This window comes from Petaurus breviceps, unplaced genomic scaffold (genome assembly GCF_028583685.1).
Source record: "Petaurus breviceps papuanus isolate PSGF00001 unplaced genomic scaffold, PetGlider_PUasm1.0 186, whole genome shotgun sequence".
Classification (NCBI taxonomy): domain Eukaryota; kingdom Metazoa; phylum Chordata; class Mammalia; order Diprotodontia; family Petauridae; genus Petaurus; species Petaurus breviceps.
The window spans coordinates 20,725,036-20,751,213 of record NW_027185798.1 but is presented as its reverse complement, the minus strand read 5'-3'; the positions used below and the strand labels follow the sequence as shown (position 1 = coordinate 20,751,213).

The window sequence follows — 26,178 nt, the reverse complement described above, 5'->3', positions numbered from 1 at the left end:
GGGTGTAAATGAGGAAAGGGAAAGTTAAGGGAAAGGAGGAGAAGAATTTTTTTAAGTTTATTTATTTTTAGTTTTCAACATTCACTTACTTAAGTTTCAAATTTTCTCCCTGTCCCTTCCCTCCTCCCTCCTCAAGATGGCATGCAGTCTGATATAGGCTCTACTTATACATTCCTATTAAACATATTTTCCCATTAGTCATGTTGTACAAAAGAATTAGAACTAAGAGGAAAAACCATAGAAAGAAAAAAACAAAACAAAAAAAGAAAATAGTCTGTTTTGCTCTGCATTCAGACTCCATAGATCTTTCTTTGGATGTGGATGGAATTTTCCATCATGAGTCCTTTGAAATTGTTTTAGGTCCTTGCATTGCTGAGAAGCGCTAAGTCTATCAAAGTCAGTCATTGCACACTGTGGCTGTTACTATGTTACTATTTTGCTATGTACAATATTCTCCTGGTTCTGCTCACTTCACTCAGCATCAGTTCATATAAGTCTTTCCAGATTTTTCTGAAGTCTGCCTGATCATCATTTCTTATAGCACAATAGTATCCCATTACATCCATATACCACAACTTATTCATTCAGTCATTCCCCAATGGATGGGCAAAGGGGAAGAATTTTTAAGTGCCTGCTATGTGCAGAGTGCTGCACTAAGTGCTTTACAGATATTATCTCATTTAATCCTCACAACAATCCTGGGAGGTAGGTGCTGTTATCATTTTACAAATGAGTAAATTGAGGCAAACAGAAGTTAAGTGACTTGCCCAGAGTCACACAGCTAGTACATAAGTATATGAGATTGAATGTGAATTTCGGTCTTCCTGATTCTATGCCTAGCACTCTTTCCGCTGTGGTCTCTAGCTGTCAAGTTGCTATAAGCAACTATATATAAAGCAAGGATCCCCTTTGATCCTTTCGAAGTTACAGACATGATTCTTTTGAAAAGTTAATTTTTTGGGTAGGAGCACCGGCTCCAGTGTCAGGATGACCTGGGGATTTAATCTGGGCTCAGATACTTAGCACCACACCCAGAAATAACGGGCCATGTAACCTTGAGCAAGTTACTTAACCCCGATTGCTTATTAAAAAAAAAGTTAATTTTTTTGCTTACTAAAAGCATCTAATTTTCTCTAGATAGATTCTCTTGCCTTGGGGCAGCTAAGTGGTGTAGTGAATAGAGCACCAACCCTGCAGTCAGGAGGACCTGAGTTCAAATCCCAACTCAGACACTTGACACATTTACTAACTGTGTGACCTTGGGCAAGTCACTTAACCCCAATTGCCTTGCCTTCCCCCCTCCAAAAATTTTTTTAAAATATATGTTTTCTTGCCTTTTCAACATATTCTGAATGCACACTTTCAGGATGTCATTTAAATCTATTAGGTTTCATGCTATCTGTGACTAAAGCATTTGTCCAAAGGGAACATCAATGGTCTTTCCTCTCCATCCCTAACACTATATGGAAACATATACAGAAAAATGGCCTTTTCTGGGTTTGCACTTTTAACTTTGTGTCTCTGCATTTCTGTCACTTACATTGTCTTGACTGTCTTTGTGTGTCCTCACAGCTTCAGTGGTGTCAGTGACTTTCCTTCTGAAACCAATTATGTATTTGTTTTTTATGAAGGGACATTATTTTACCTTTGAAAATCATAGACAAAAAAAAACTAAGACAATTAATTTGAATTTAATTGTTGGAAATCACAAATGATTCTCTATAACCAGTCTCAAGTTATTTCAATTTTTTAAAAGTTTCAGGGTTTCTTTCTCTGGGAAACTAGCTTATCATATTGTACCTGCCAAAATGAATGATGATGAGAGATATTAGAATTAAGATATTTTTAAACTTTCACACAAAGATCATTTAACTTTAAGATTACTTTCAAGTGTGGCACACAGTGTGACTACCCAATTCATCTGCATCATGAGCCCAAGCCAGTTGATGCTTATGATGGCATATCTTATTCACACTGACATTCAATATGTACAGCTCAAATTCTATTGGGTTTAAACAACAATAATATTATTTCGATAATAGATCACAGCTAGCATTTATATAGGTCTGATTATGTGCCAGGCACTATGCTAAGCACTTTATAATTATTCTCTTGTTGATCCTCACAACAACCCTGGGACATAGGTGTTATTATTATCCCCATTTTACAGATGAGGAAATTGAGGCAAAAAGAGGTGAAGTGACAAACCCAAAGTCACACAACTACTAATTGTCTAGGACTGGATTTGAACTCATTCAAATAGGCCTGATGCTCTATCCAAGAAGTTACCTAGCTGCCTGTAAATTAAGTTATATTAAATAAACATTGCAGTATCTTCACTGTCAATTGGATAGAATTCTCAATATTTGTCTTGCTTTTGTTGACTTTGATTTGAATTTTTTTTTCACTGAAAAAAAGTAGATATATTTATGCAAGAGTCATGCTCAAAAATATCTAGTAATTTTATCATTGGGTGTGGGAATCAGGAAGACCCAAGTTCAAATCCAGCCTCATACACTTACTAGCTGTGTGACCCTGGGAAAGTCACTTAACCTCTGTTTGCCTCAGTTTCATCAGCTGTAAAATGGGGATAATAATAGCACCTATCTCCTGAGATTGTTGTGAAAATGGAATGCAATAATATTTGTAAAAAGCACATAGTATGTGCTTAATAAATCCTTATTGGTGGATTGAGTTGAATTAATATCAATTGATTGAATCACACTCTTTCCTAGGTTCCTCCATTGAGAGCTGGAAGGAACCTGAGAAACCATCCATTCTAAACCATTCTTTGTCCAGATAAGGAAACTAAAACCCAGAGAGGTTAAGTAACTTGTCTGGGGTCACACAGGTAGTAAATGGCAAAGGCTTTGGCTACCAATCCATCATGCTTTCCACTGTACCAAATCAAGACTCAATTCAAGTGCTACCTTCTTCATAAAGCCTTGCCTAATTTCTGCAGTGACTAGTGTTTTCCCCACCCCAAAGTACCTTGTATTTCATTTTTGTATACATACATACATACATAAACACATAAATATATGCACATATACATAAACCTGTGTGTATACACATGTATATACACATGCATACACATATACACATACATACATGCACACGCACATACATATGTGTATATATATGTGTATACTGTCTCCTATGATAGGATGGAAGCTTCCTGAGGTCAGGGATCATTTCACTTTGGGCTTTATAACTTTGATTCCTAGAAGAGTGGCAGCTGCATGGCTTGATAATTGATTGGTTGAAGGGCTAATTTATCTATTTCATGAGGATATTACTCAAAGGGCTTCAGTGCTTTGCAATCTGAGAAATACAGAGAATGAATAAAATAAGGCCATATAGTCTCCTTGAGGAAAAGAGCAAACAATTCATTTATGCATTCAAAAATGGTTATTGAGAGCCAGTTGTGTGTTTCTATTGCTGTGTTGTGTGAGGCAAAGAAACAGAAGTAGCTTGTGGCTTAGGGATCATGATGTACTATCACTATAGTAGAGAGGGCACTGGATTGGGAGGCAGGAAGAACGGTTTGAATCACATTTCATACACTTACTAGCTGTGTGACCTTGGGCAAGTCACTTAACCTTTTTGTGCCTCAGTGTCCTCATTTATAAAATAAGGAGGTTGAACTCAATGGCTTTTAAGGTAACTTCAATATTAAAACTAGGATTCTGGGATCTTACAACCTCCATTTTCCACACCCATGATACCCTCTACAGATCTGTTACAGAGAAGCTGGTGGGGACCACTGTTAGTATGGTCAATCTAATTGTAAAGAGAATTTGAACCACTGCTACAAAAAATCAGAAGGTCCAGTCCTTAGCCTTCCAGAGGCTCTAACCTTGTTGGAGAGATAAAACACAAACACATGAATAATTATATAACAAATTGGTGTAGTGTATAGTGGAAAGCATATGGGACTTGGAGTTAGAGGACCTGGATTTGAATTCCACTTCCAATAATGATTATGTGACATTGGCCAAGTCACATTGTCTTTGGGCCTCAGTTTCCTAATCTGTAAAATGAAAGTGTTGGGTATGATGACCTCTCTTTTCATTTTTAAATTTTGAACTAAATCAATGATATGGACAGGTACTGGAGGGGATCCAAGAAGGAGGCAGGGCTCCCCAAGGACTGGGGACTGGAATGATTAGGGAAGGCTTCTTTGCTGGGGAGAAACAGGAGCTTGAAGGATGTTCAACACTTGCGTGTTCTCAGCCAGGTCAGATGAAGTGGCTTCACCTCATAAGGTTTCCCAATCCTCCATGCCTGTATCTTTTAGAGTATTCAAGATGAAGAAGGAAGTTAAAGAAAAACGAGAGCAAAGAGAAGATATCAACAAAATCAAGTCTGATGTGGGTAAGATGAGGAAGGAAGCTTTGGCGAAGCAGTTCCAAGAATGGCTTCTGGATATCAATGGAAAGATTCCTCTTCCTGTGGTAAGGAGAAAAGGAGTGGGGGAGGGGATGGAGAGGAGGGGAAGAGGAAGAGGAGATGGGGGAAGGGGTGCTTAGTTACCAGACTACTAATGGAAAAAATGACTGTCTAGCTCTCAGCCTTAAAATCCTCCTCCTCAGATCCCACTTCTCCAAAGGTTCATTCAGCCCCTGATCTGTTTGGTTCATGCAAGTTGATTCTCTTAGCTTATCTACAAGACCGTTTTCAACAAATCCTAGAAATCAAGACCCTTATTTAGAGTTTGTCCCAATGGCTTCATTGCAGGGGGGGGGAGGGGGAGGGTCTGTCTTTGAGACTACCTGGTATAGTGAACAGAACACTAGCCATGGAGTTAAAGGACTTGAGTTCAAATCTTACTTGGGACATGCCCTGTGTGGTACTGGATAAGTCACTTAGCTTCTCTGGGCCTCACTTTCCTCATTGACCAAATGAGGGAGTTAGATGACATAGCTTCTTCCATCCGTCCATTCCAGTTCTAGTGCTATGATTCTATGAACCATGGTGAGTTCTTTGCAGAGAATATTACTCATTCCCATTTAATAGGAGCTGAAGAGGGGATTGGGCTTGGGGAGTGCCCACTGGTTCTGTACAGAACTGGCTGTGTTTTTTTTTTTTTTCCTTTTTTGGAGGGCAATGGGGTTAAGTGACTTGCCCAAGGTCACACAGGTAGTTTTTGTGTTAAGTGTCTGAGGCCGAATTTGAATTCAGGTCCTCCTGACTCCACGCCAGTGCTCTATTCACTCTGCCACCTAGCCACCCCTGGCCATGGATTTTGTAGTGGATAAATAGGAAATAATGGGGAAATGGCAATAATGGGGAAAGAAAATCTTTGGAAAGCATTTCTTTAGGAGGAAAGTAAGTGACTCAAACTCACCTGGTTATCTATACTGGAGATGCTGGTTAAGTTGAGGAGGTACTAGAACTCCTTGTTCATAGTCTCTGCACTAAGGCTGCTTACCCTTAGATTGGGATCCACCTAAGGGGGTGTTGGTTAAATGTTTAACAATGGGCTCTCCAGAAAAGTATAATTGGCACACTTTTAAATTTAATCATTATTATGAACATTTTCACTATCACTTTCTTAAGTCTAGACAATCAGTAACATATTAAATCAGGCCCTGATTTGTAGTATTTACCATTTTCTCAGATGCAAAATGCTCACATTGCTAATTTAACAATTGGCTGAAAGCTGGTTGGAGCCAGGTCTACCCTGCAATCTGGAAACTTTGCCTAGTAGATATTCTATTTTAGCTTTCATTTTTTTGCTTTTTGGAAGGCAAGTGGGGTTACGTGACTTGCCCAAGGTCACACAGCTAGTTTTTGTGTTAAGTGTCTGAGGTCGGATTTTAACTCAGGACCTCCTGACTCCAGGGCCAGTGCTCTATTCAGTGCATCACCTAGCTGCCCCAGCCTAGTAGATATTCTAGATATCCACTCATTCATTTTCCCCTTTCAGGCTCTTTTCCTGTTGTATGTCCCAAGAGAGACTTGTTGAGATTCCCAGGGGGAAGGAGAATACAGCTGAAAATGATGGCACGTTCTGAATTATCTTGTTGGCTGCTCTTTTCTTCTGTGCCTAAGACCTGATTCCAGATAGGGTCATCAGACAGGTGGAGCTGGAAGGGCTATTAGAGGTCACTGAGTCAAGTCCCCCTCCCCCTTAGAGATAAAGAAATCAAGGCCCAGAGAGACTGACTTGCTCAGAGTCACGCAGGTGGTAAGTGGTTGGACCTCAACCCTTTGACACTGATTCTAGCATCCCCAGAGTACTGCACTGCCCCCCTCCTCATCAGCGTCAGCAGCACCCCACTTTTACCACTGGTGATCTCAAGACTTTGGAGAAGTAACTTCTCCAAAAAGTTAGGGTCCCTGTCTTTTAGAGGGACCACTCCCAGAACAGAGATTTAAAGGTATTATGATCAAGGGCTGTTTTTTAAAAGGTAAGGTATAAATTGACCCTCTCCCTGGATGTTTATCTGCTCCTATCTGTCTGATTTGCAGATTCAGAATGCCATCCGAGCATTTCTGGACACTTCGGCAGGACGGAAAGCTGGTGAGCATGTCTACCTTAGCAGCATTTGACTGAGTGCTGAGCAAGACTCTATCTAGTAGTGAGGGGTGGGGAAAATGTTAGCACATCAGTGCTATGGTTGGGCGTCAGAGAGGGACAGGTAGGTTCTTTGACAGCTGCTAAGAGCAGATGAATTCAAAAATCAGAGAAATAGTGACCTAAATGCCTTCATGTGAAGCAATCTTAATGTAAACTAAAGGAAGAAGCTTTTAAAAAAAAGGATTCCCCCCAAACCCCAAAAAACTTAAGCAAGAAAGAGGAGCCCAAGAGCCTTGCAAATGAGGCAGGAAGTGGTAAGTGAGAGATTTTTAAATGTTCTGGTTAAGCTTGAGATGTTCCAGGGGCATGTCAAACTCAGCATGACTGAAAAGCAACTCAGCCTCCTCCCCCAGGACACATGCCCCCTTGTCCAAAACACTCTGTTCCTATTGAGGGCACTATGATTCTCTGGTTTTGTAACCTCAGAAGCATCCCAGGTCCTCCCTGTTCTCCTCTGCCACACCCATCCCATTCATGTTAAGTCTTTTTTTTTTAATTTATTTTTTCTTAAAGCAATTGGGGTTAAGTAACTTGCTCAAGGTTACATGGCCAGTTATTTCTGGGTGTGGTGCTAAGTATCTGAGCCCAGATTTGATCCCCCAGGTCATCCCGACACTGGGGGTGGTGCTCTTACTTGCTGAGCCACCTGGCCGCCCCTCATGTTAAGTCTTAAGGCTTCTGCTTCCTCAGAACATCTCTCTGACCCTTCCTCTTCTGATTCTTCATATGGCTCCCTGCTTAGTTCAGTCCCTAAATGGCCTTTGCCTGGGCTATTGCAATAGCTAATTATTTTAGTAACTGCTCCCAGCCTGCTTCAAGTTTTTCCATTTCAGAACCATCCTCTCTGCCAAAATAATCTTCTGAGAGCAAAGGAAAAAAACATGTCATTCCACTACTCAAAGTGTCTTCTTATTGCCTAAAATAAGATAAAATAAACTTCTCCACTTGGCATTTAAGGCCCTTCTCATGCTGACTCCAACCTACTTTTTCAGGCTTATTTAGCTTTATTCTCATTCAGACCCTCTATGTTCCAGCCAAACCATGTTGCCAGATCCTCTCTGAGCTCAACATTTCATCTTTTACCTCTAGTTTTCCTTCCAAGAAAGTGTAACCTGCAATGGCAGAGGGAGTTTCCCTACATGGGAATTCCCTATAGCAGTGACATAACAGGTCCAGGACCCATCTCTGTGCCTGTCCTTGTGGCACACACTACCATCTTCTTCACCTCTCTAAATCTTTATCTTCCTTCAAGACTCATCTCTGGTACCTCATGTTGGAAGCCTTCCCTGATTTCCCCTTGTTTTTTTTACATTCTTTCCTTTCTCAGTTTACCTGCTATATACTTGATTTCATGCATATCAAACATACCCATACAAGGTAAGCTCCATGAGGGCAGGAATATTTTCTGTTTTGTCTTTGGATCCCCAGTGTCTCACACTAAGTGTTTCATAAATTGACTTGTTGAAGGGTCACTATGTGATAATAGCTAGAATTTGTCGAGCATGTCAAGATACAAAGCACTTTACATTTATTATCTCATTTGATCCTTGATGTAAATCTGGGAGGGAGGTGCCATCATTGTCTGCATTTTAATATGATTGCAATGGAATACTATTGTGCTGTAAGAAACTATAAGCAGAAGACAATTCCAAAAGCCTCACGATGGAAAATGCTGTCCACATCCAGAAAAAAGAACTATGGAGTCTGAATGCAGACTGAAGCAGACTATTTTCTCTTTTTTTTCTTTCTCATGGTTTTTCCCTTTTGTTCTGATCCTTCTTTACAACATGACAAATCTGGAAATATGTTTAATATGGTTGTACATGTATAGCCTATATCAAATTGCATGCTGTCTTGGGGAGGAGGTGGGGGAAGGAGGAGGAAATTTGGAATTCAAAATCTTATAACAGTGAATGTTTAAAACTAAAAATAAAGTGGAAAAAAAAGAAATGATGAGCAGGATGATTTCAGAAAAACCTGAGAAGACTGACATGAACTGGTACGAAGGAAACTGAGCAGAACCAGGAGAACATGAAATGATTAGATGTGAATGACCTAGTTATTCTCAGTAATACAATGATCTAAGATAATTCCAAGGCACTCAGGATGAAAAAATGCTATCCACCTCCAGAGAGAGAACTGATGGTCTCACAGTGCAGATTGAAGCACTTTTTTTTCTTTATTTAATTTTCTTATTCCCCTAACTCCACAATGGGGCTAATGTGGAAATGTTTTGCATGACTTCATATACATAATGGATATCATATTTCTCACCTTCTCAATGGGTAGGGGAATGGGGTGGAGGGAAGGAGAGAATTTAGAATGATAACACAAAAAAGAAATATTATCTCCATTTTACAGAAGAAGAAACTGAGACTGAAAGAGGTTAAGTGACTTGCTCAGGGAGTGCCACCCAATTAGGATGTGTCTGAGGATTTGAACTTTAGTTTTTTTTTTTTTTTAAAGCAATCAGGGTTAAGTAATTTGCTCAAGGTTACCCGGCCAGTTATTATTTCTGGGTGTGGTGCTGAGTATCTGAGCCCGGATTTGATCCAGGTCATCCCGACACTAGAGCCGGTGCTCTTACTCACTGAGCCACCTGGCCGCCCCTAAGCAATTGGGGTTAAGTAACTTGCTCAAGGTTACACGGCCAGGTGTTTCTGGGTGGGTGCTAAGTGTCTGATCCCAGGATTCGATCTCCAGGTCTTCTCAACCCTGGAGCCGGTGCTCTTACTTGCTGTGCTATCTGGCCGCCCCTGAACTTTAGTCTTCTTGACTTCAAGTCTAATACTCTATCTTCTGTGCCACCTAATTGCCACTGAGTTAACAATTGACTGAGAGCTGGGTGGAGCCAGTCTACTCTGCAATCTGGAAACCTTACCTAGTAGATATTCCAGATATCCACTCATTCATTTCCTCCTTTCAGGCTCTTTTCCTGTTGTCTGTCCCAAGATCTGCTGGGATTCCCAGGGGGAAGGAAAATACAGTCAATAATGGTGGCACATTCTGAATTTTTTTGCTGGTAGCAAATTTTAGTGATTATTTAAGGATGTTAGTTAGGTTGGTGCCTCTTTCCAGAAAATTATGCAGACTGAGCCTGGTTGGCCATGTACCATACTGAGAGGCAGTGTGATATAGAGGTTAGAACACTGGTCTTGGAGCCAGGAAGAACAGGGTCCAAGTCCCACTTCTGATAACTGTCTGTGGGCTGGTGGGCAAGTCACCAACTTTCAGAGTTCTGGGCAACTTTATAAGATCTAAATCACAGAGAAGGTGCCAATTTGCATCAGCAGAAAGAATTTCTTCATTTAAGGATTCCCCGTATCAATGTAATCACAGATCCATTCCCTATCTCCTATATATGGACAGAACCATAGGATCTGAGAGAGATCATTAGAAGGGGAGTAGTCCTAATAATGTGCTAGAGCCAGCTTGGCCCAGATCAGAAAAAAACTGATTTTTCAGCTTTCAGTGTGAGCATTTGCACCTCAGGAATCAATAAATGCGACAAATTAAGGCTTAAGTGATTGTTTTGTTGATTGTCTAGACTTAAGAAAATGTTAATATTGTAGATTAAACTTTAAAAATCCTATATACAGGATTCCCCCCTCCCCCCTTTCCTGGAGAGCTGGTTATTAAACATTTACCAGCACACCACTGGGAATAGAGGAGAGGTAAAAAAAAACTACCTTAAAATGTAAGGCGCTTTGTAACTGAAAAGTAGTATAGGCATGTAAATTATTTATTATTTAAATTCACTTAATATGCACATACTTGTTCTCATAGGCAACTAAATGAAACAAATGTTTATAATGAATGTCCCTTCCTGCTACTCTAATATTCTTGGCAGGGCATAGGGGCCACACAGGTGTACAAGCAGCTACGTCTCCAGGGTGCCTATAATTTAATTCAGATGTACCCTGGGCACAAATGGAAAATGGTGCTCTGTGACTGCTTTAGAACAATGAGTTCTTTCTGATGCTCCTCTTTCTGGCCCATGCTCTGAGCCAGCTCCTGGTGCTTTATTAAATGAAGGTCTGGCAGATATGAGGTCACAACTTCAAAGAAATGAGAAAGAACTTTAGAAATCATCCAGTTGAACCCTCTCATTTCAAAGATGAGGAAACGGAGGGTCCAAGAACTAAAAGGATATGTTACAGGCACCCAAGTTCTACATAACAAAGCAGGAGCTCAAATCCAGGTCCTTTGGTCCCCCAATCCAGAGCTCTTTCTACTTCATTATGCTACTAGACTGACACAGGCTTGGATGGTGATTGAATTTTACCATACTACCCAAAGAAACACTCGTGCTGTATTAAAGAAATTGTCCAGTGTTTGCCAATTAATAAGTAATGGACAATGAAGCAGAAAAGTGTGAATTCCAACTGTCCAATGGTGCCTTATTGGAATTTGGGTGGACTCAAAACAGGCAAGAACAGTAGAGGGGAAAACACATTTATAAACAACTGGGCATAAGACCAAACTCAGCCAGGTCATCCCCAAAGCATCAAGATGAAGCTAGAAGCAGGACAACAGATTTGGCAGCATTTCTAGAACAAATTATTTTTTATCAGTGATGATGGTGGTGGAATCAAACATATTTGAACTCCAATCTCTGAGTCTCTGGTGTTTTATATGAAGGAAAAGAAGTGGATCATCTGGTCTGGACCAAGGTAGGGAAAGAATCCTGTGCTGGAGGTAACTCAATTTTGAAAATATTGAGGATAAATGTTTAAGATTTCTGATTTCAGAAAGATCCTTAGTGATTGGGAAAAATAATTAATGTCATTATTATCCAGAAAACGTAATTGAAGACATCAGTATCTATTGACCCATTAACATCCTTTTTCATTTCTATAAGATCCAAATGTAATCCATCTCTAGGAATCCTGAGAAGACCAGAGTAAAGAATGATAGAGGTTTACTAAGCTATGAAAATGTATATATGGGAATGATTTCCAGAGTTTTCCACTTTCCATTTCCTTTTTTTTCAGGCTACATTTATGAGAATATGTATTTTCATCCTTGATGCAAATATTAGAAGGGAACAATCAAGCTTTAGTAAACTAATTTTTAAAATAGAATGTATCCTCAAATTCACATGATTAACTGAAAGCTATAGAGAATGAGGTGCCTTACTCTTATTATTGCTTATTGATTTAAAAAAGAATTGACTTGATAGAGTAAGATGTAGCCCAAAAGTTTCTTTTCAACAAAGTATTACCCAATCATATGTTAAAATCATGCCGATTTTTTTGGATAGAGTCAGCCACACATATACTTTAAAATATATATGTGTATGTGTGTGTATACATTACTTATTTTAAAAATTTCTTTTTAAATTTTGAGTTCCAAATTTTTTCCCTCTCTTCAGCTCCCCTCCCCTGCCCACTGGTAAGTCAAGCAATATGATATTGATTATACATGTGAAATCACGCAAAACATATATCCATATTAGTCATGTCACAAAAAAACAAGAAAAATAAAGAAAATGAGAAAATTATACTTCGATTTGCACTCAATTTATCAGTTCTCTCTCTGGAGGTAGTAGATAGCATTTTCATCAAGAGTTCTTCAGAATTACCTTTGATCATTGTTTTGACCAGAGTAGCTAAGTCTTTCACAGTTGATCATCATTATGATATTGCTGTCATTATGTACACTGATCTCCTGGTTCTGTCCAATTCACTTCACATCAGTTCATATAGGACTTGTCATGTTTCCTGAAACCACCCCCTTTGTCATCTCTTATAGCACAGTAGTGTTCCATCATAATCATGTACCACAACTTGTTTAGCTATTCCCCAATTGATGAGCAGAGGATCCCCTCCATTTCCAATTCATGGCAACTACAAAAGGAGCTACTATAAATATTTTTCTACATTTAGGTCCTTTACCTTTTTCTTGATTTCTTTGGACTATAGACCTAGCAGTGGTATTTCTGGGTCAAAAGGTATGGACAATTCTATAGCCCTTTGGGGGCATAGTTCCAAATTATTCTCCCAAATTGGTGGAATTCACAGTTCCATCAACAATGCATTGATGTACGTATTTTCCTACATCTCCTCTAGCATTTATCATTTCTGACAAGTGTGAGGTGGTACCTCAGCGTTCTTTTAATTTGCATTTCTCTAGTCAGTGATAATTTAGAGTATTTTTGGATATTACTTCATTGTCTATGATGCCTTTGAGCAAGATGTAGTTTCTGTGTTACCGCGTTTAATCAGGTCTATTTTCGTTTTTGCTTTGTCTGAGATCATGACCGTTACTCCTGGTTTTTTTACTTCAGCTATAGCATAATAGATTTTGATCCAACCCCTTATTCTAATTCTTTGGTGTTGCTGTTTCAAGTGTGTCTCTTATAAACAACATATTGTTGTATTCTGGTTTCTGTTCCATTTTGCCATCCAGTTCCATTTTATGGATGAATTTATCCGATTCATATTCACAGGTATGTTTACTGTGTATTTCCCACCATTTTCTGTTTAGCTTTCTCTCTAACTTTTTGTCTGTTTCCTCTTCAAAAGTACTTCTGACCACTGCCTCACCTTAATTTACCTCCCTCTTCTTATCACTCCTCCCCACTTTGCTTATTTCCTCCCCCTTTTTCTTTCCAAATGGGTAAGATAGATTCCTATACCGAAACTCTGTGTGTGTGTATAATTTTCCCCCTTTTTTGACATTAGATGAGTGAGGTTCAAGCATCGTGCCCTTCCCCACCCCCAATTTTCCTCTCCACTATGAGTACTTCCTTGCACACCTCTTTTATGTGATATAATTTCCCCCATTCTTCTTCTCTCTTCCTCTTTCTCTTAATACATCCCTCTTTCTCACCCTTTCAGATTTTTTTGGAGATCATTCCAACATAATTGACTCACATATCCTCTGTCTATGTAGACTTATTTTTAACTGCCCTAACAATGAGAAAGTTCTTCGAAGTTGCATGGATCATCTTCCCCTTATAATAATATAAACAGTTTAACCTTATTGAATGCCTTATGATTTTTCTTTCACGTTTATCTTTTTATACTTCTCTTGAGTCTTGTGTCTGAATGTCAAATTTTCTATTCAGCTTTGATCTTTTCATCAGGAATGCTTGAAAATCCTCCATTTCAATCAAAAGGATAAGTGTTATCTATTATCCAGCCTATGAATTGACGTTGGATGGGAAAACCTATTGAAGCAACCCATTATAATGCATAGACAAACCATGTATGGACACTGATCTGAACCTAGACTTGAATAGAAAAAATTGAGTGAGGGGGATAGTATTTGGGATAAAATAAAATCATATAATTTCATCAATATATATTTCATTGATACTGGATACTCTTCTACATAAAAACCCAGCCTTTTTATTACCAGTATTCTTTTGGGTGGTATCTTCTAAATGTTCCTGTTTTTAGACTACATTGTTTTGACTGCATTAACGTTATAGTACACTCTGAAGATTCCCGCAACAACTCAAAATAGTTTGGCCTAAGCATCCACATAAAAAAAATGGATAAAGAATCTCTATTGTGTAGGTTTTAACAAGCAGTTGGATAGACAGCTTAGAAGTTCTTGTCCATGAGTATGCATCCCTTGGAAGGACAGTACAAATGGATGACAACTTGAGCTTAGAATTAAGGAGGAAGAGGATGGACTAGGTTATCTTCAGAGAATTGTGAAGCTCTTTTAGTGATCCCAAACTTCTCCCAGAAACAAAGGCTCATATTTTTAATACCAATATTCTACTAATGTTGTTCTACAACCTTCAGTGACAGACACTATGGTCTCTGAACAATTTAAAATGAGTATTGTGCAAAGGGCAATGGAAAAAGACATGGTAGGCTATAGATAAGAAATAAATAAGAAATTTCAAAGAAAAACCAAATCAAAGGCAGCTACTGAAGAAATGTATGATTGATTAAAAAAAAAAGCTTGAGGTGGTCACATGGCAAGAAAGCAGGCTAACGGGTGGACAGCCACAGTGTTCCTACAGTGGTAAGAGAAAGAAAGAAAAGTCCCCGGCTCGTTTTATGAACTCTCTGTGAACAAAATATGAGAGAGCATAGACAATAGTCTCACAAGATGGGCAAGTACAGAAGGATCATGGTATTTGTTATTGAAGAATGAAGCTAACGGGCAGTATTACAGATCCATTTGATTTTTAAAAAAATTATTCCTTTGCATCTGATAAATGGCAGAAGCTCCTATGCGCAAACCATTGGTCTTTGACATATTCTTTCAGTGAGCATATAAAGCTATGAATCATGGAACACCATAATCTCTGAAGAATTAATATTTTGCTTGACTCAAAGGGTAATATGATGGGCATATGTCTACTTACCCTAATGGGGAGGAGAATTGGTCTTCAATCGATTGATTTCCCCTAGCCTAGTTGATGTAGTCACAGAAAGTAAAGGTCAAATAAGATGTTAAATTAATTGTAATGATATAATCACCACCAGTTGTCCCTTTACAAAGTGTGAAAAAAAATGATCTTGATTCAACTGGAATTGATCAGGCAATAACTGGCCACATCCCTGTTGGCCCCTAAAGCTCACTAGCTCTGTGAGAGCCTGGTATGGGAACAGATTTGTGGAGTATGACTCCCTATACCACCCCCTATACCAAGGGTGGGAGTGGGGGACTTTCCCCTTGCATTAGCTGTGGCATCCAGCAGCTGAGTTACTCACCCAGAAGAAGACACTCTATCTGGCAATTTGAGTGTCTATTTAAGAGAGCTTGAGATGCAATTGAAGGAACTGAGACATGGTGTACAGATAGACACAGGTACAGAAAGGCAGTCATTTGAGACTAGAAGCAGCTTCAAGGAGCACAACTCCTGGCTTCAGAGGAGAGAACCAACCTGGACTTGAAGGGAGACCTGGCTCTGGGAATAAAGAGCTGAGCTGTGGAAAAGATTGTACAGGGACATGAGGACAGGCTCATTGTAATTCTGCAGTCCTTGACCACAAGAGTTCCCTACTTATGAGCTTTACTATCACTGTAATGCAAATTTGTGCCCATTCATCCCAAGGATATCAAAAGCTTTCTGTGGGAGGGTGATCATGTTACTGGGGGAGATGTTTTATAGCTATTGTCTTTTTTGTTGTTGTTGCTTTTTTGGAGAGGGGAGGGCAATTGGGATTAAGTGACTTGCCCAAGGTCACACGGTTAGATTTTTGTGTCAAGTGTCTGAGACCAAATCCAAACCCAGGTCCTCCTGACTCCAGGGCTGGTGCTCTAAGACTCACTGCACCACCTAGCTGCCCCCTATAGCTATTGTCTTTACTGTGTCATATTAATAAATGTCTGAGTTGTGTGTCCATGGGCAAGTTGCTTCACCTCTGTTTGCCTCCATTTCCTCATCTGTAAAATGAGCTGGAGAAGGAAATAGCAAACCACTCCAGTATCTTTGCCAAGAAAACCCCAGAAGGGATCATGAAGAGTCAGATTCAACTGAAACAACTAAACAACATCCATTATATTATTCTGCCTCACAGTGATGAAGACCCTCTGGGAAACCATATGACCCAGGAAAGGGAGGTCATCATAAGGTCCCAGACAGAAGGAGCAAGGGTTCTCCAAGGATTCTTCAGCCATATTGGGAGATGCAGGAATTTAAGCAGTAGTAGAATGTCCTGGTGGAATGACAGGAATTCCTTAAGCAATTCTCATCCCCAGAGGAGTTTTTGGGCTAAGCAGTAGGTGAGTCTGAGGAGCAGCAAAAAAAAGACCTTTGCAGATGAGCACACCCAGGTTTCAATAGTATTCTGAGTTATGCAAACTGTGCAGATACCTTGATATTTTTTAAATTAAATTTTATGTTCATTTTTAGTTTACATCGTTCATTTCCACAAGATTTTGAGTTACAAATTTTCTCCCTGTCTTTCCTCTACCCACCACCCCAAAGCAGTGATCCCACTGTATACCCCCTCCCCCAATCTGCTCTCTCCTATATCCTCCCCCATCTCCCCTCTGACTTTCCAGAAGGGCAAGATGGATCTCTATACCCCAGTGCCTGTATATCTTATTTCCCAGTTGCATGTAAAATAATAATAATATATATATTTTTAAACATTTGATTTTAAAACTTTGGATTCCAGATTCTTTCCCTTCTTCCCTCATCACCCACCTTTACTGGGAAGATAAGCAATTCAATATAGGTTATACATATGTAGCTATGCAAAACATTTACATAGTGGATATATTGTGAAAGACTGACTATATTTCCCTCCATCCTATCCTGCCCCCCACTTGTTCTATTCTCTACTTTGACCCTGTCCCTTTTCAAAAGTGTGTGCTTCCAACTTCCCTCCCCCCCCAACCTGCCCTCTCCTTCATCATCCCCCCTCTCATCCCTTTTCCCCCTATTCTCCTGTAGGGAGAAATAGCAGGTACCTTGATAAAAAGGGATTGTGTCTCTAGAAACCCTGAGTGGATTCCCCTTGTGGGGGATGGGGCAGGACCCACCCCCAGGATAGTACTTGGTCAGGAGGAGAGTAGGGGAGACAAGATTTACCAGAGAGAGGAGACTTGTCTTAACTTGAATTAAAGTCTGCATTTTTTGGGGGGACAGGGAGGGAGGTTAGGATAAAAAAAAGTCCATTCTATATTGTGTATCTTATCAGTGTCTCCTTGGTAAGATCCCCTTTACTTTTTCTTTCCAGTTAAAAATCTTGCTTGGTTTTAGTGCTTGTTTGGAAACTAAGGGTCTTTTTCTCTTTTGTTCAGACCTAGACATGTTTTCAAGAAGACCTCGGGTGGGGTGGGAACAAAAGAGAATATAATTATTGTGAAGCCTGCTGAGATGGCATCTTGTCTGTGTAGACAGAGAGAGTTGTAATCCTGTGGTTCTGGACTATGGGTTATGTTTGAGGTCTTGTCTGGAATGTTTTTTCTTTCTCTCTTCTTTTTCCCTTTGGTGTAGGTTACCAGCACTAGTAGTCATGCTAGGGAGGAGCAGTTTGCTTTGTGCCTAAGCTTTCTTCATCAGCAGTGCTCTGGTTTAGACAAAGTCTTGCCAGCACCAAGGCAAGCATGAGCCCAGAGAAGCATCATACGATCTCATTTTAGAGATGTTGTGAAACACCTGGCCTCTCCATTATGGCCCCTCGCCAGTCTCCTCACACCTTCTTCCCCACCACAATCTGCAATTTAGGGAAAATGATCTTCTTGCTGTTTCTTAAGTGTGACTCCCTCTCCTGACTCCAAGCATTTTCACTGGCTGTGCCCCATGCCTGGAGTGCTGTCCCTCCTCATCTCTACCTCCTGGCTTCTCTGACTCCTTCAGGTCTCACCTTCTGCATGGTCTTACCCAATCTTCCTTAATTTTAGTGCCCTCCCTCTGAGACTATTCCCAATTTATTCTGGACACATCTTGTTTGTACATATTTATTTGCACATTGTATCGCACAAAAGGCTGTGAGCACCTTGAGAATAGGGACTGGGTTTTGTTTTAGCTTTCTCTGTATCCCACATACCCATATAATAGACATTTAATGAACAAACACTCATTTGTCATTCCACAGAGGCTGAGGTACATAGAGTGCTGGGTCTGGAGTCAGGAAGACCTGAGTCTAAATCTAGGCTTAGATACCAGCTGTGTGACCCTGGGCAAGTCACTTAAACTCTATTTGCCTCAGTTGCAGGATAACAGGACTTATGTCTCAGGGTTGTTGTGATGATCAAATGAGATAAAATTTGTAAAGTGCTTAGCACAGTGTCTGACACATAGTAGGTGCTTAATTAACCCTAATTTCTCCCTTCTTCCCTCTTCCTTTCCCTCTTCCTTTCCCTCTTCTTCCCTCCCTCCCTCCTTCCTTCCCTTCCTTCTTTCCTCCCTTCCTCCCTTCCTTCCTTCCTTCCTTCTTTCCTTCCTTCCTTCCTTCCTTCTTTCCTTCCTTCCTTCCTTCATTCCTTCCGAAGTCCCCTAGTTGTCTTTTGAAAGAATGGAATATGCTCCTTGTTAAGGAGAAATGAGGGATACAAGAAGGTCCCTCATGGGTACACATGTCCTCTACAAATACACTAATTGATACAGTCCAGGTGTCTAAAGCTAGAAGATATAGAGGAAGGGAGAGAGATCGAACTTTTGTCTAACCTCAGAGTAAGTCTTGTTTAAATGGGACGATTTGCTATTTTCCAGTTTGTTGGGTCAATAAAGAAAACTCATACCTCCATGGCTTTACATAGCCTGTTTGGGGGATTTGTTCTGCGCCTGGTCAGCCATCAGCCAACCCAGCCTATGTTTGGTTAGGGAGATTGAGGCCTTGGCAATACCTCCTAGGCTAGTTCAATTTTTACTCTCAGTGTATTCCTAGGGAAAGGAAGCTGAGGCCTAAATGTACTAGCTAAGTCAAAGTTCCACTCTTCTATGTGGCTCCATCCTCTGATCGAACTGTGAATATCATTTTCAGTTCCTGTAGGGTCATGGTACTGTTTCCCAACACCACTTCATCCTGCCAGGACCTGAAAAAGTCAAGGAAGAAGGAAATTATGGTCCAGATGTTGACACTGCAGATGTTCCACCATCACCACAGAGTTCCCTTCTAATCCTCATTCTTTGCTTCCTGGCCCACTTCATTTAGTGTAGCTCAATGCACCAAGCATGCATTAAGCCATGTTTTATAGCTCCATAAAGATAATTTACAGCCTATTAGTTCCTTTTTTTAACAAGAACCATCAACTCCAAGAGGGGTCTAATATCACTACTTCTATTATTTCAACCACTATCACAGAAATAACAATAACAATTGGCTTCTCTCAGGGAATAGGGAGACATTTTTTTCCTTTGTCAAGGGCTACTGATTCCCAAGGGGAAAAAAAAAAGTAGGCTTATAAATAAAGGGCAACTTAATTCAGTTTGTGAAATATTTAAAAAGTACCAAATTTTCTACCTATTTACTTTAAACTTAAGAATAGGAATGTAAACCTCTATCCAGTGATACAACAAAGAAGAAAATGCATATTCCAGGGGCTTTGTATACAAGCAGTTAAGATAGAGGGACAGAAAAGGAAAGAGGGAAAAGAGGAATCTAGTATCATTATCCTAGGGAAGGAGAGGCTAGAAGTGGGACCTCTCTGGGCCTTCATGATCTTTATCCATAAAATACAGTTTGTCCCAAAAGTCTTAGTGCAGCTTTCTGTCTCTTACTAGGTCTAAGGTACCTTCAAGTTCTAATAGTCCGGGCTTTGAATATCTGTTGGTTGTTGTTGTTTAGTTGTTTTCTCATTGTGTCCAACTCTCCAAGACCCCATTTTGGGTTTTCTTGCTAAAGATACTGGAGTGATTTGCCATTTTCTTCTCCAGCTCATTTTACAGATGAGGAAACTGAGGCAAACTGTGTTAAGTGACTTGTCCAGGGTCACATGGCTAAGTGTCTGAAGTTGGGTTTAAATTCAGATTTTTTCTGCCTCCAGGCCTGGCACTCTGCTACTGTGTTTTGAATATAAACCAATGTAAACCTCTCATCTAATGGAATCACAAATAAATAATAGAGACGCAACATGGAGCAGTGGATATAGTGCCAGACTTAGAGGCTCTGACGATTTTTAGTTTTGTGACTATGGGCAAATTAACTCATCTCTATGAGGTTCAGTTTCCTCATCTATAAAATGGAAGTAATTACCTGAAGTACCTTTCTAACTTGGTCATTGTGAAGTTTAAATTATATCACATATGACAGGTATTTTGCAAACCTAAAAACACTGTATAAATGTCTGTAATAGTAACGGAATTTGAAGATCCCCTTGTATTGGCAAGTAAACAGGTACTTAGCACTTAGTTTCAAGTTAATTATATCAAGCCTCTGTTAAGAAACAGAAGGTATGAACCCCTGTTGCTGATGTAACAGGAAGGAGCAGAACAAGGAGGAGCTAATACCATATATGAGAGAGGCCCAGGCTGGAGAGGGGAGAGATTTGGAGAACAGAACTTGTGGTGGCAGAACTTCTTGGAGCAAGTGTCGAGGAGGCTGAGGAGAAGAGGCCCAGGCTGGAGAAAGTGATTTTGATTTTGAGAACAGAGCTTATGGTGGCAGAGCTTCTTCGGAGAGCCAGAAGTTTCAGCTGAGAGCTTCTGAGGGCCAGCCATAGTAGCCAGAGGAAGCCTGATTGTGGTGTCGGTACTTTGTTTGGGGTCTATGTTGATTTCACGGGCAGAAATTGAATTGTTGAGGACGCCGGCACTGTGTGTAAATGTTATTGTGGCTTTGTTAAGCCTTGTCTTCCCAGGTACTGAAACTGTAAAGGACTTCAGGTGGACTGGACACTGTGAGCTTCCATATGGAATGGGAACTGGACAAGGAACTGGGAGCTGCCTGCCTTTGAACCCAGGTGATAGTTGGGTGGATTCAGGTAGGGGCTGGTACCATGGAAGAAGAACCATGGAAGCTGAGAACCTGCCTCAAGTCAAGATGAAAAGACCTCTCCTTGGGTTTAATTTAATGCTGACTGATGAGATTGTAATTTATTTGTGACCAAGGGTGGATGGCCTTTGCACTTTCCACTACGACCTAAGAGGGTACTTACTGAGTCGTAACTGATGGTATTGTAACTCAATTGCACCCTGTGGGTGGAAGACTTTGACCTTTGTACTGTGTGTCAATTAAGGATTTCTTGCTTCATGTTTGCTTCTGGTTTGTTCATTTCTTCATTTTCTAATTTCCCTAGAAATTAGAATTGTAAACTTAACTCATCAACTTTTTTTCTTAGTAATATAAGCATTAGGAGATATATATTCTGCTGTTGTTTACGTTGTTTTTCAGTCATGTCTGACTCTGTAATCTCTTTTGGGGTTTTCTTAGCAAAGATATTTTACTGGTTTGCCATTTCTTCCTCCACCTCATTTTATACATGAGGAAACAGAGATAAACAAGGTTAAAGTGACTTGCCCAAGGTCACACAGTTAGTAAGTGTCTGAGGCCAGATTTGAACTCAGGCCCTCCTAACTCCAGGCCTAGTCCTCTATACCCCGATCCACTGTGCCACCTAGCTGACCAAGGTATATATGTGTGTGCGTATACATGTGTGTACACATGTGTGTATACATGTATACATATTTATCTCTGAGCATTTATTTGGATGTTTCACATAAATTTTGATATATTCTTATCTTCACTATAACTTGTTATTGTTTCTATAATTTGTTTTGGTGTTCCTTCCCTAGTGCCCTCAGGTCATCCAGCTGGAATGCTGCCTTTCCTAAGCCTACAGAAAGACAGTGTGTCATTGTATTAATTAATCAAAGAGGGAGCACAAGAATAGGGAGACTAAGAAGGCCAATGGAAAGTTACAGCTCCTTTTTCTGAGCCAGGGGATGAGGTCTGATTGGAGGACACCCCCTTACCAGTACATGTCCATATGGTTTCAGGGCCATAGTTCATTATAGCTAAAGCCTGTTAATTACTATGGAATTCCAGGATGAAAAACATGTTATCATGGGACAGTTGACAGCTGAGCATCCAAACTAGAGGAAATAGCAACCATGTGGCTTGTGTAGCCCCTCCTACAAACTTCCAGGGCCCGCTGAGGTGGCTCCCTGGAGATGGAGGATGAGGAGAAGGATAGCAGAGGAGAAACATGGCTGTGGAGTGCATGGCAGTTGTCATGGAGACTTGAGACCAAGAAGCAGGGCAGAGACTGTTCAAGAGAATGGAAAACAACCTGTTTCTCCTTGGGGCAACCAGTGTTATTGTGCACAGTAGACAGTATTACAGTAGCCAAATTGGAAAAAAAAGACTTGATGGTGTAGCAGCAAGCACCCCAAGCGCGTCCTCAGGGTTTGCTGCCCATACAGGTTCTTGGATCTGCTTTGTTAAAGGAAAGCAACTCAAAATGGGTTAACAAGCTTACTTTAATCAGTCAGACATATATCGTTTACCTTGTTCAGGGGAAAAAGGTCAGCACCCCAAACTTCAAAATATACAGACAGAATTATCAAGACATTAACAGATCAAGTAGACAGCTTTCCAAACTGTCCAACCATTACATCCATACCCAGTCAACATCTGGGTTTCCACATCTGGGTTTTTCAAAGCCGGGGGACTCTCAACAACAGCTTCCTAGAATTCAGATCAAATCACAGAACAATTCTCAAAGTGAGTCCCAAAACAAAGCTACACATCAGGGCTTATATAGACTTCTCCTGGCTCAGAGAATGTAACAACCTTATTGACTCACTGGCCAATCAAGAAGTATCTACTGAAAAACAAGCCTCCCTCCCCAGGCTTCAGGTGCATTTTAGCCTAGGGGCAGGGAAGATCTTCCAAATTTGCATTCCCATTACAGATGGGTAGTGGATGTTCTTTACCCCCATCCCTCAGTGCCTTCCTCTTCCTTTCTCACTTTTATCTTTATGCTTAGGAGGAACTAGGAAAAACTCAGCTCTGTCATTTTTTGCTATATACTATTGCAGGTGGCATTTTGTAAGCTTGGTTCTCTTTTTATAAATTACTTGGCTCCCACTCTCAATGAGCATGTAGTTACTTAAGACAGTGTGCATGGAAGGACAGCCCTGAGGGATTCCTTATTTCACTATCTACTGAGCTAGGACCTTACCATTCCAGTGGAGAGGTTAAAGACCTCCTTCGAAGCTATTGAGTCACCATTTAGTTTTATGAATGATCTTGTAACTCTCCCAAGCAGAACCCCAAAACCTGAACTTAGGCCTCATTTCTACTGAAAGAATGAGCTGCTGGAGCGTGATGTAGCTGAGAATGTGAAGCCAAGTGCCCAAGGCTGGACAGGAAGGGAAAGTGATGAAATCCCTTTCCCACCACTCCACAGCAAAACTTAGGCAAGCATAGGTTCACCAGGAGATGAGGGGGCAAGGTGAGGAAGAGAGAAAGACAAAAGTATTGATCACTCAGGAGGGAGACAAACCATAATAGGCCAGGTCCAGGGGAAGAGAGGAGCAAGTGAGTAGAGGGAGCAGTGTTTGCTTAAAAGATGGTTTGCTGTACTCCCTTCTCTCAAAGGGGACGTTGTTCAGGCTGGCTTCTTCTACCACTTTAGCCACAAAGCTTAGGCAAATGATGACCCTCTGGGCCATAGGACAACTCAGATTTGTTACTGTTTATGTTGATACAGAGGTTCAGTAACACTCCTAAGACCCCACCACCACATGCTGCTGTGGACATCAACCAAACCTCCTTACCTGTTCTCTGCCAGGATCCTCAGGGCAACTGGTTGTCAGTCACCTATTAACTCTGTCCCTTGCATGCCTGCTAAATTCTGAGACCTAGCCTATCCTATCTGTGCCTACCAATCAGATCTCCAGGGTATCTACCAGGGATGTGCTGGTAAATGTTTAGAAATCATCTCTCCAAAAAAGTTACATCACATTTTTCAGTTTAAGGTGCATTATTAACATTTTATTTTATCATTTTCTTGGATCTAGACAATCAACAAAGTAGTAAATAAAGCCCTGATTTTTAGCCTTTCCAACTGTAATGTTAATGGGCTACAAGATCTTCCCCACCTATTAATAGGCCTCAGCTGGAGCCTATGAAGGGAAGCTTGCTTAGGGGAGGCTTGCTTGCAGGAAGGCTTTCTCACCTTTTGCTAATTTCTAATTAGGCACTGAGTCAGGAGGGTTGTCATGCCTTCTGGCTCTGAGAAGTGTGTATATATTCTGAATTGGTATTTTGCTTTGGGCACTTGCTTATAAGAAGGATCTTGTGATTCCCTGGTTGAAATTCTGAGTGGTCTTATGTTTAGAGCTCCCCAACTGCTCAGATGTAAAGGCTCTCAATCTAGGGATATATGTAAAGTGTGTAGTTGATTCAGGCAGTCAGAGCCTGTCTGTTGGTCTTTATTTCTCTGCTTGTATTTATTCTGTATTTTCTTTTTATTTTCTCCGAAGTTCATGTGCTGACTTTTCCCCTGAACTAGTGAATGTAATTTTAAAAAAAGATTGTTGACCCCTTAAACAGCTATCTCTTCTAGTAAAGCAGATCTAAGAACCTGTGCTAGCAGCCATCCCGGGTGTGCTAGTGTGGTTGCTACTACATCAAAATATAAATACTGACATGAAAATTTAACAATTGGCCCTCCAACCCTTACAAGCTGGTTCTAGCACATACCTAATACCCGTTAATCAAATCTCAGAGCTTGGCCCACTTTCATCCTGTTCCTAGCACACATTTCAAATCATATATATGCATATACGTGTGGGTATAATACATGTGCATATGTATATATACATACATATATAGAAAACATGTAATTATGCAATTACTTTGCAAACCTTAAAGCATACTGTGTTAGTTATCATTATTAACTGAAATAGACCTTTCCTAACTTACAAAAACAAAGTCATTTTAAGAGTGGCACTGGGGGGTGGAAGAGGTCCCTGACACATATCAGCTGCCTAGGCATGGTAGTCTTTGATTGTCTTGGATATCTTAGACCAACAGCAGTGAAGTGGAAGCCAAAGAAGGGGTAGGGAGAAGGAGGGGTGAGGTAACTCTTGGCTGCCATAAAGGACGTCATCTTTGTGACACATTCCTCAGTGACACAAACTGCCAGTCAGTGGAGCTTTGAGTTTTATTCCTTTCTGAACTTCCCCATTCTTTCAAGCTTGTTCAGAGAGGTTCAGCTTATGATTTCCTGCTTCTCCCTCCAGAATTCAACTTTGACCTTAATCATTTTACTGTCCATCTGCTTAAACTTAGCTTTGCCCAAATTCTTCCACCCCAACCCCCAACCCCTTTATCTCTCTTCAAGTCAGTTAATTGCTGCCAATGTCCTGTACAACACAGCTTTGCTGACTCTTTGTCCCACTCAGCCATTCATTCATCCCTCTAAGGTTTCAATGTTGTTTAAAATGGATCCCTATCTACCCATCAACTGGGGAATGGCTGAACAAGTTGTGGTATATGAATGTAATGGGAGACTATTGTGCTGTAAGAAATGATGATCAGGCAGACTTCAGAAAAACCCGGGGGGCGGAGCCAAGATGGCGGAGTAGAAGCACGACCTTCCCGCGGCTCCGGCTTCCACCCTCCCCAATCCATGTAAAAAGGGGACTCTCAACAAACTTTGGAGCTGCAGAACCCACAAAATGACACAGAGAAGCTAACCTCCCACTGACGACAGCCCGGCAGGCCGGCAGGAATCGGCCAGCGCAGCGCTCTGGGAGCCGAGCCCAGCCCCCCACGCCGAGGCTTTAGCCCCAGGGCGGGCCTGACCAGCTGCCAGCCAGAGGGACTCCAGATCAGCAGCAGCTGTGGCTGTTTCCAGATTTATCAATACATAGATGCGAAGGACAAGGTGAGAGGCCAGTGCAGTCTGGACTTTGGGACCCAGGAAGTGGGAGTGTGTGGGCGAGAAACCACTGAGACACCAGCACAGCCTGCCAGCACCACGTGGCAGCTTCAGCTCCTGGCCTGCAGAGTGTAGGGGGACCAAGCACCAGTCTGAGGGGTCATCGCTCTTGCTTTAACCTGCTTGGATTTGGATTGCAGTCTAGGGTGGAGGTCCTGGGGTGTGTGTCCAGCTTGCCAGAGCGTGTGGAGACCTCAGAGAGGGCATCCATCTAATACCTCCAGCAGCTGAGAAAACCCCAGCGTTTGGGACGAAAACTCCCCTGTCTGGTGGCA

The 26,178-nt window shown here is 41.0% G+C and overlaps 1 protein-coding gene across 1 annotated transcript in view; it reads left to right on the top strand.

Moving 5' to 3' along the window:
• Window positions 1-26,178, top strand: part of EFCAB5 (EF-hand calcium binding domain 5) — a 131,669-nt gene that overhangs the window by 20,299 nt on the left and 85,192 nt on the right. Inside the window, exons 2-3 of the mRNA XM_069089740.1 lie at window positions 4,301-4,457; window positions 6,478-6,529. Coding sequence (XP_068945841.1) covers window positions 4,301-4,457; window positions 6,478-6,529 — 209 coding nt within the window. The remainder of the gene's footprint in view (window positions 1-4,300; window positions 4,458-6,477; window positions 6,530-26,178) is intronic.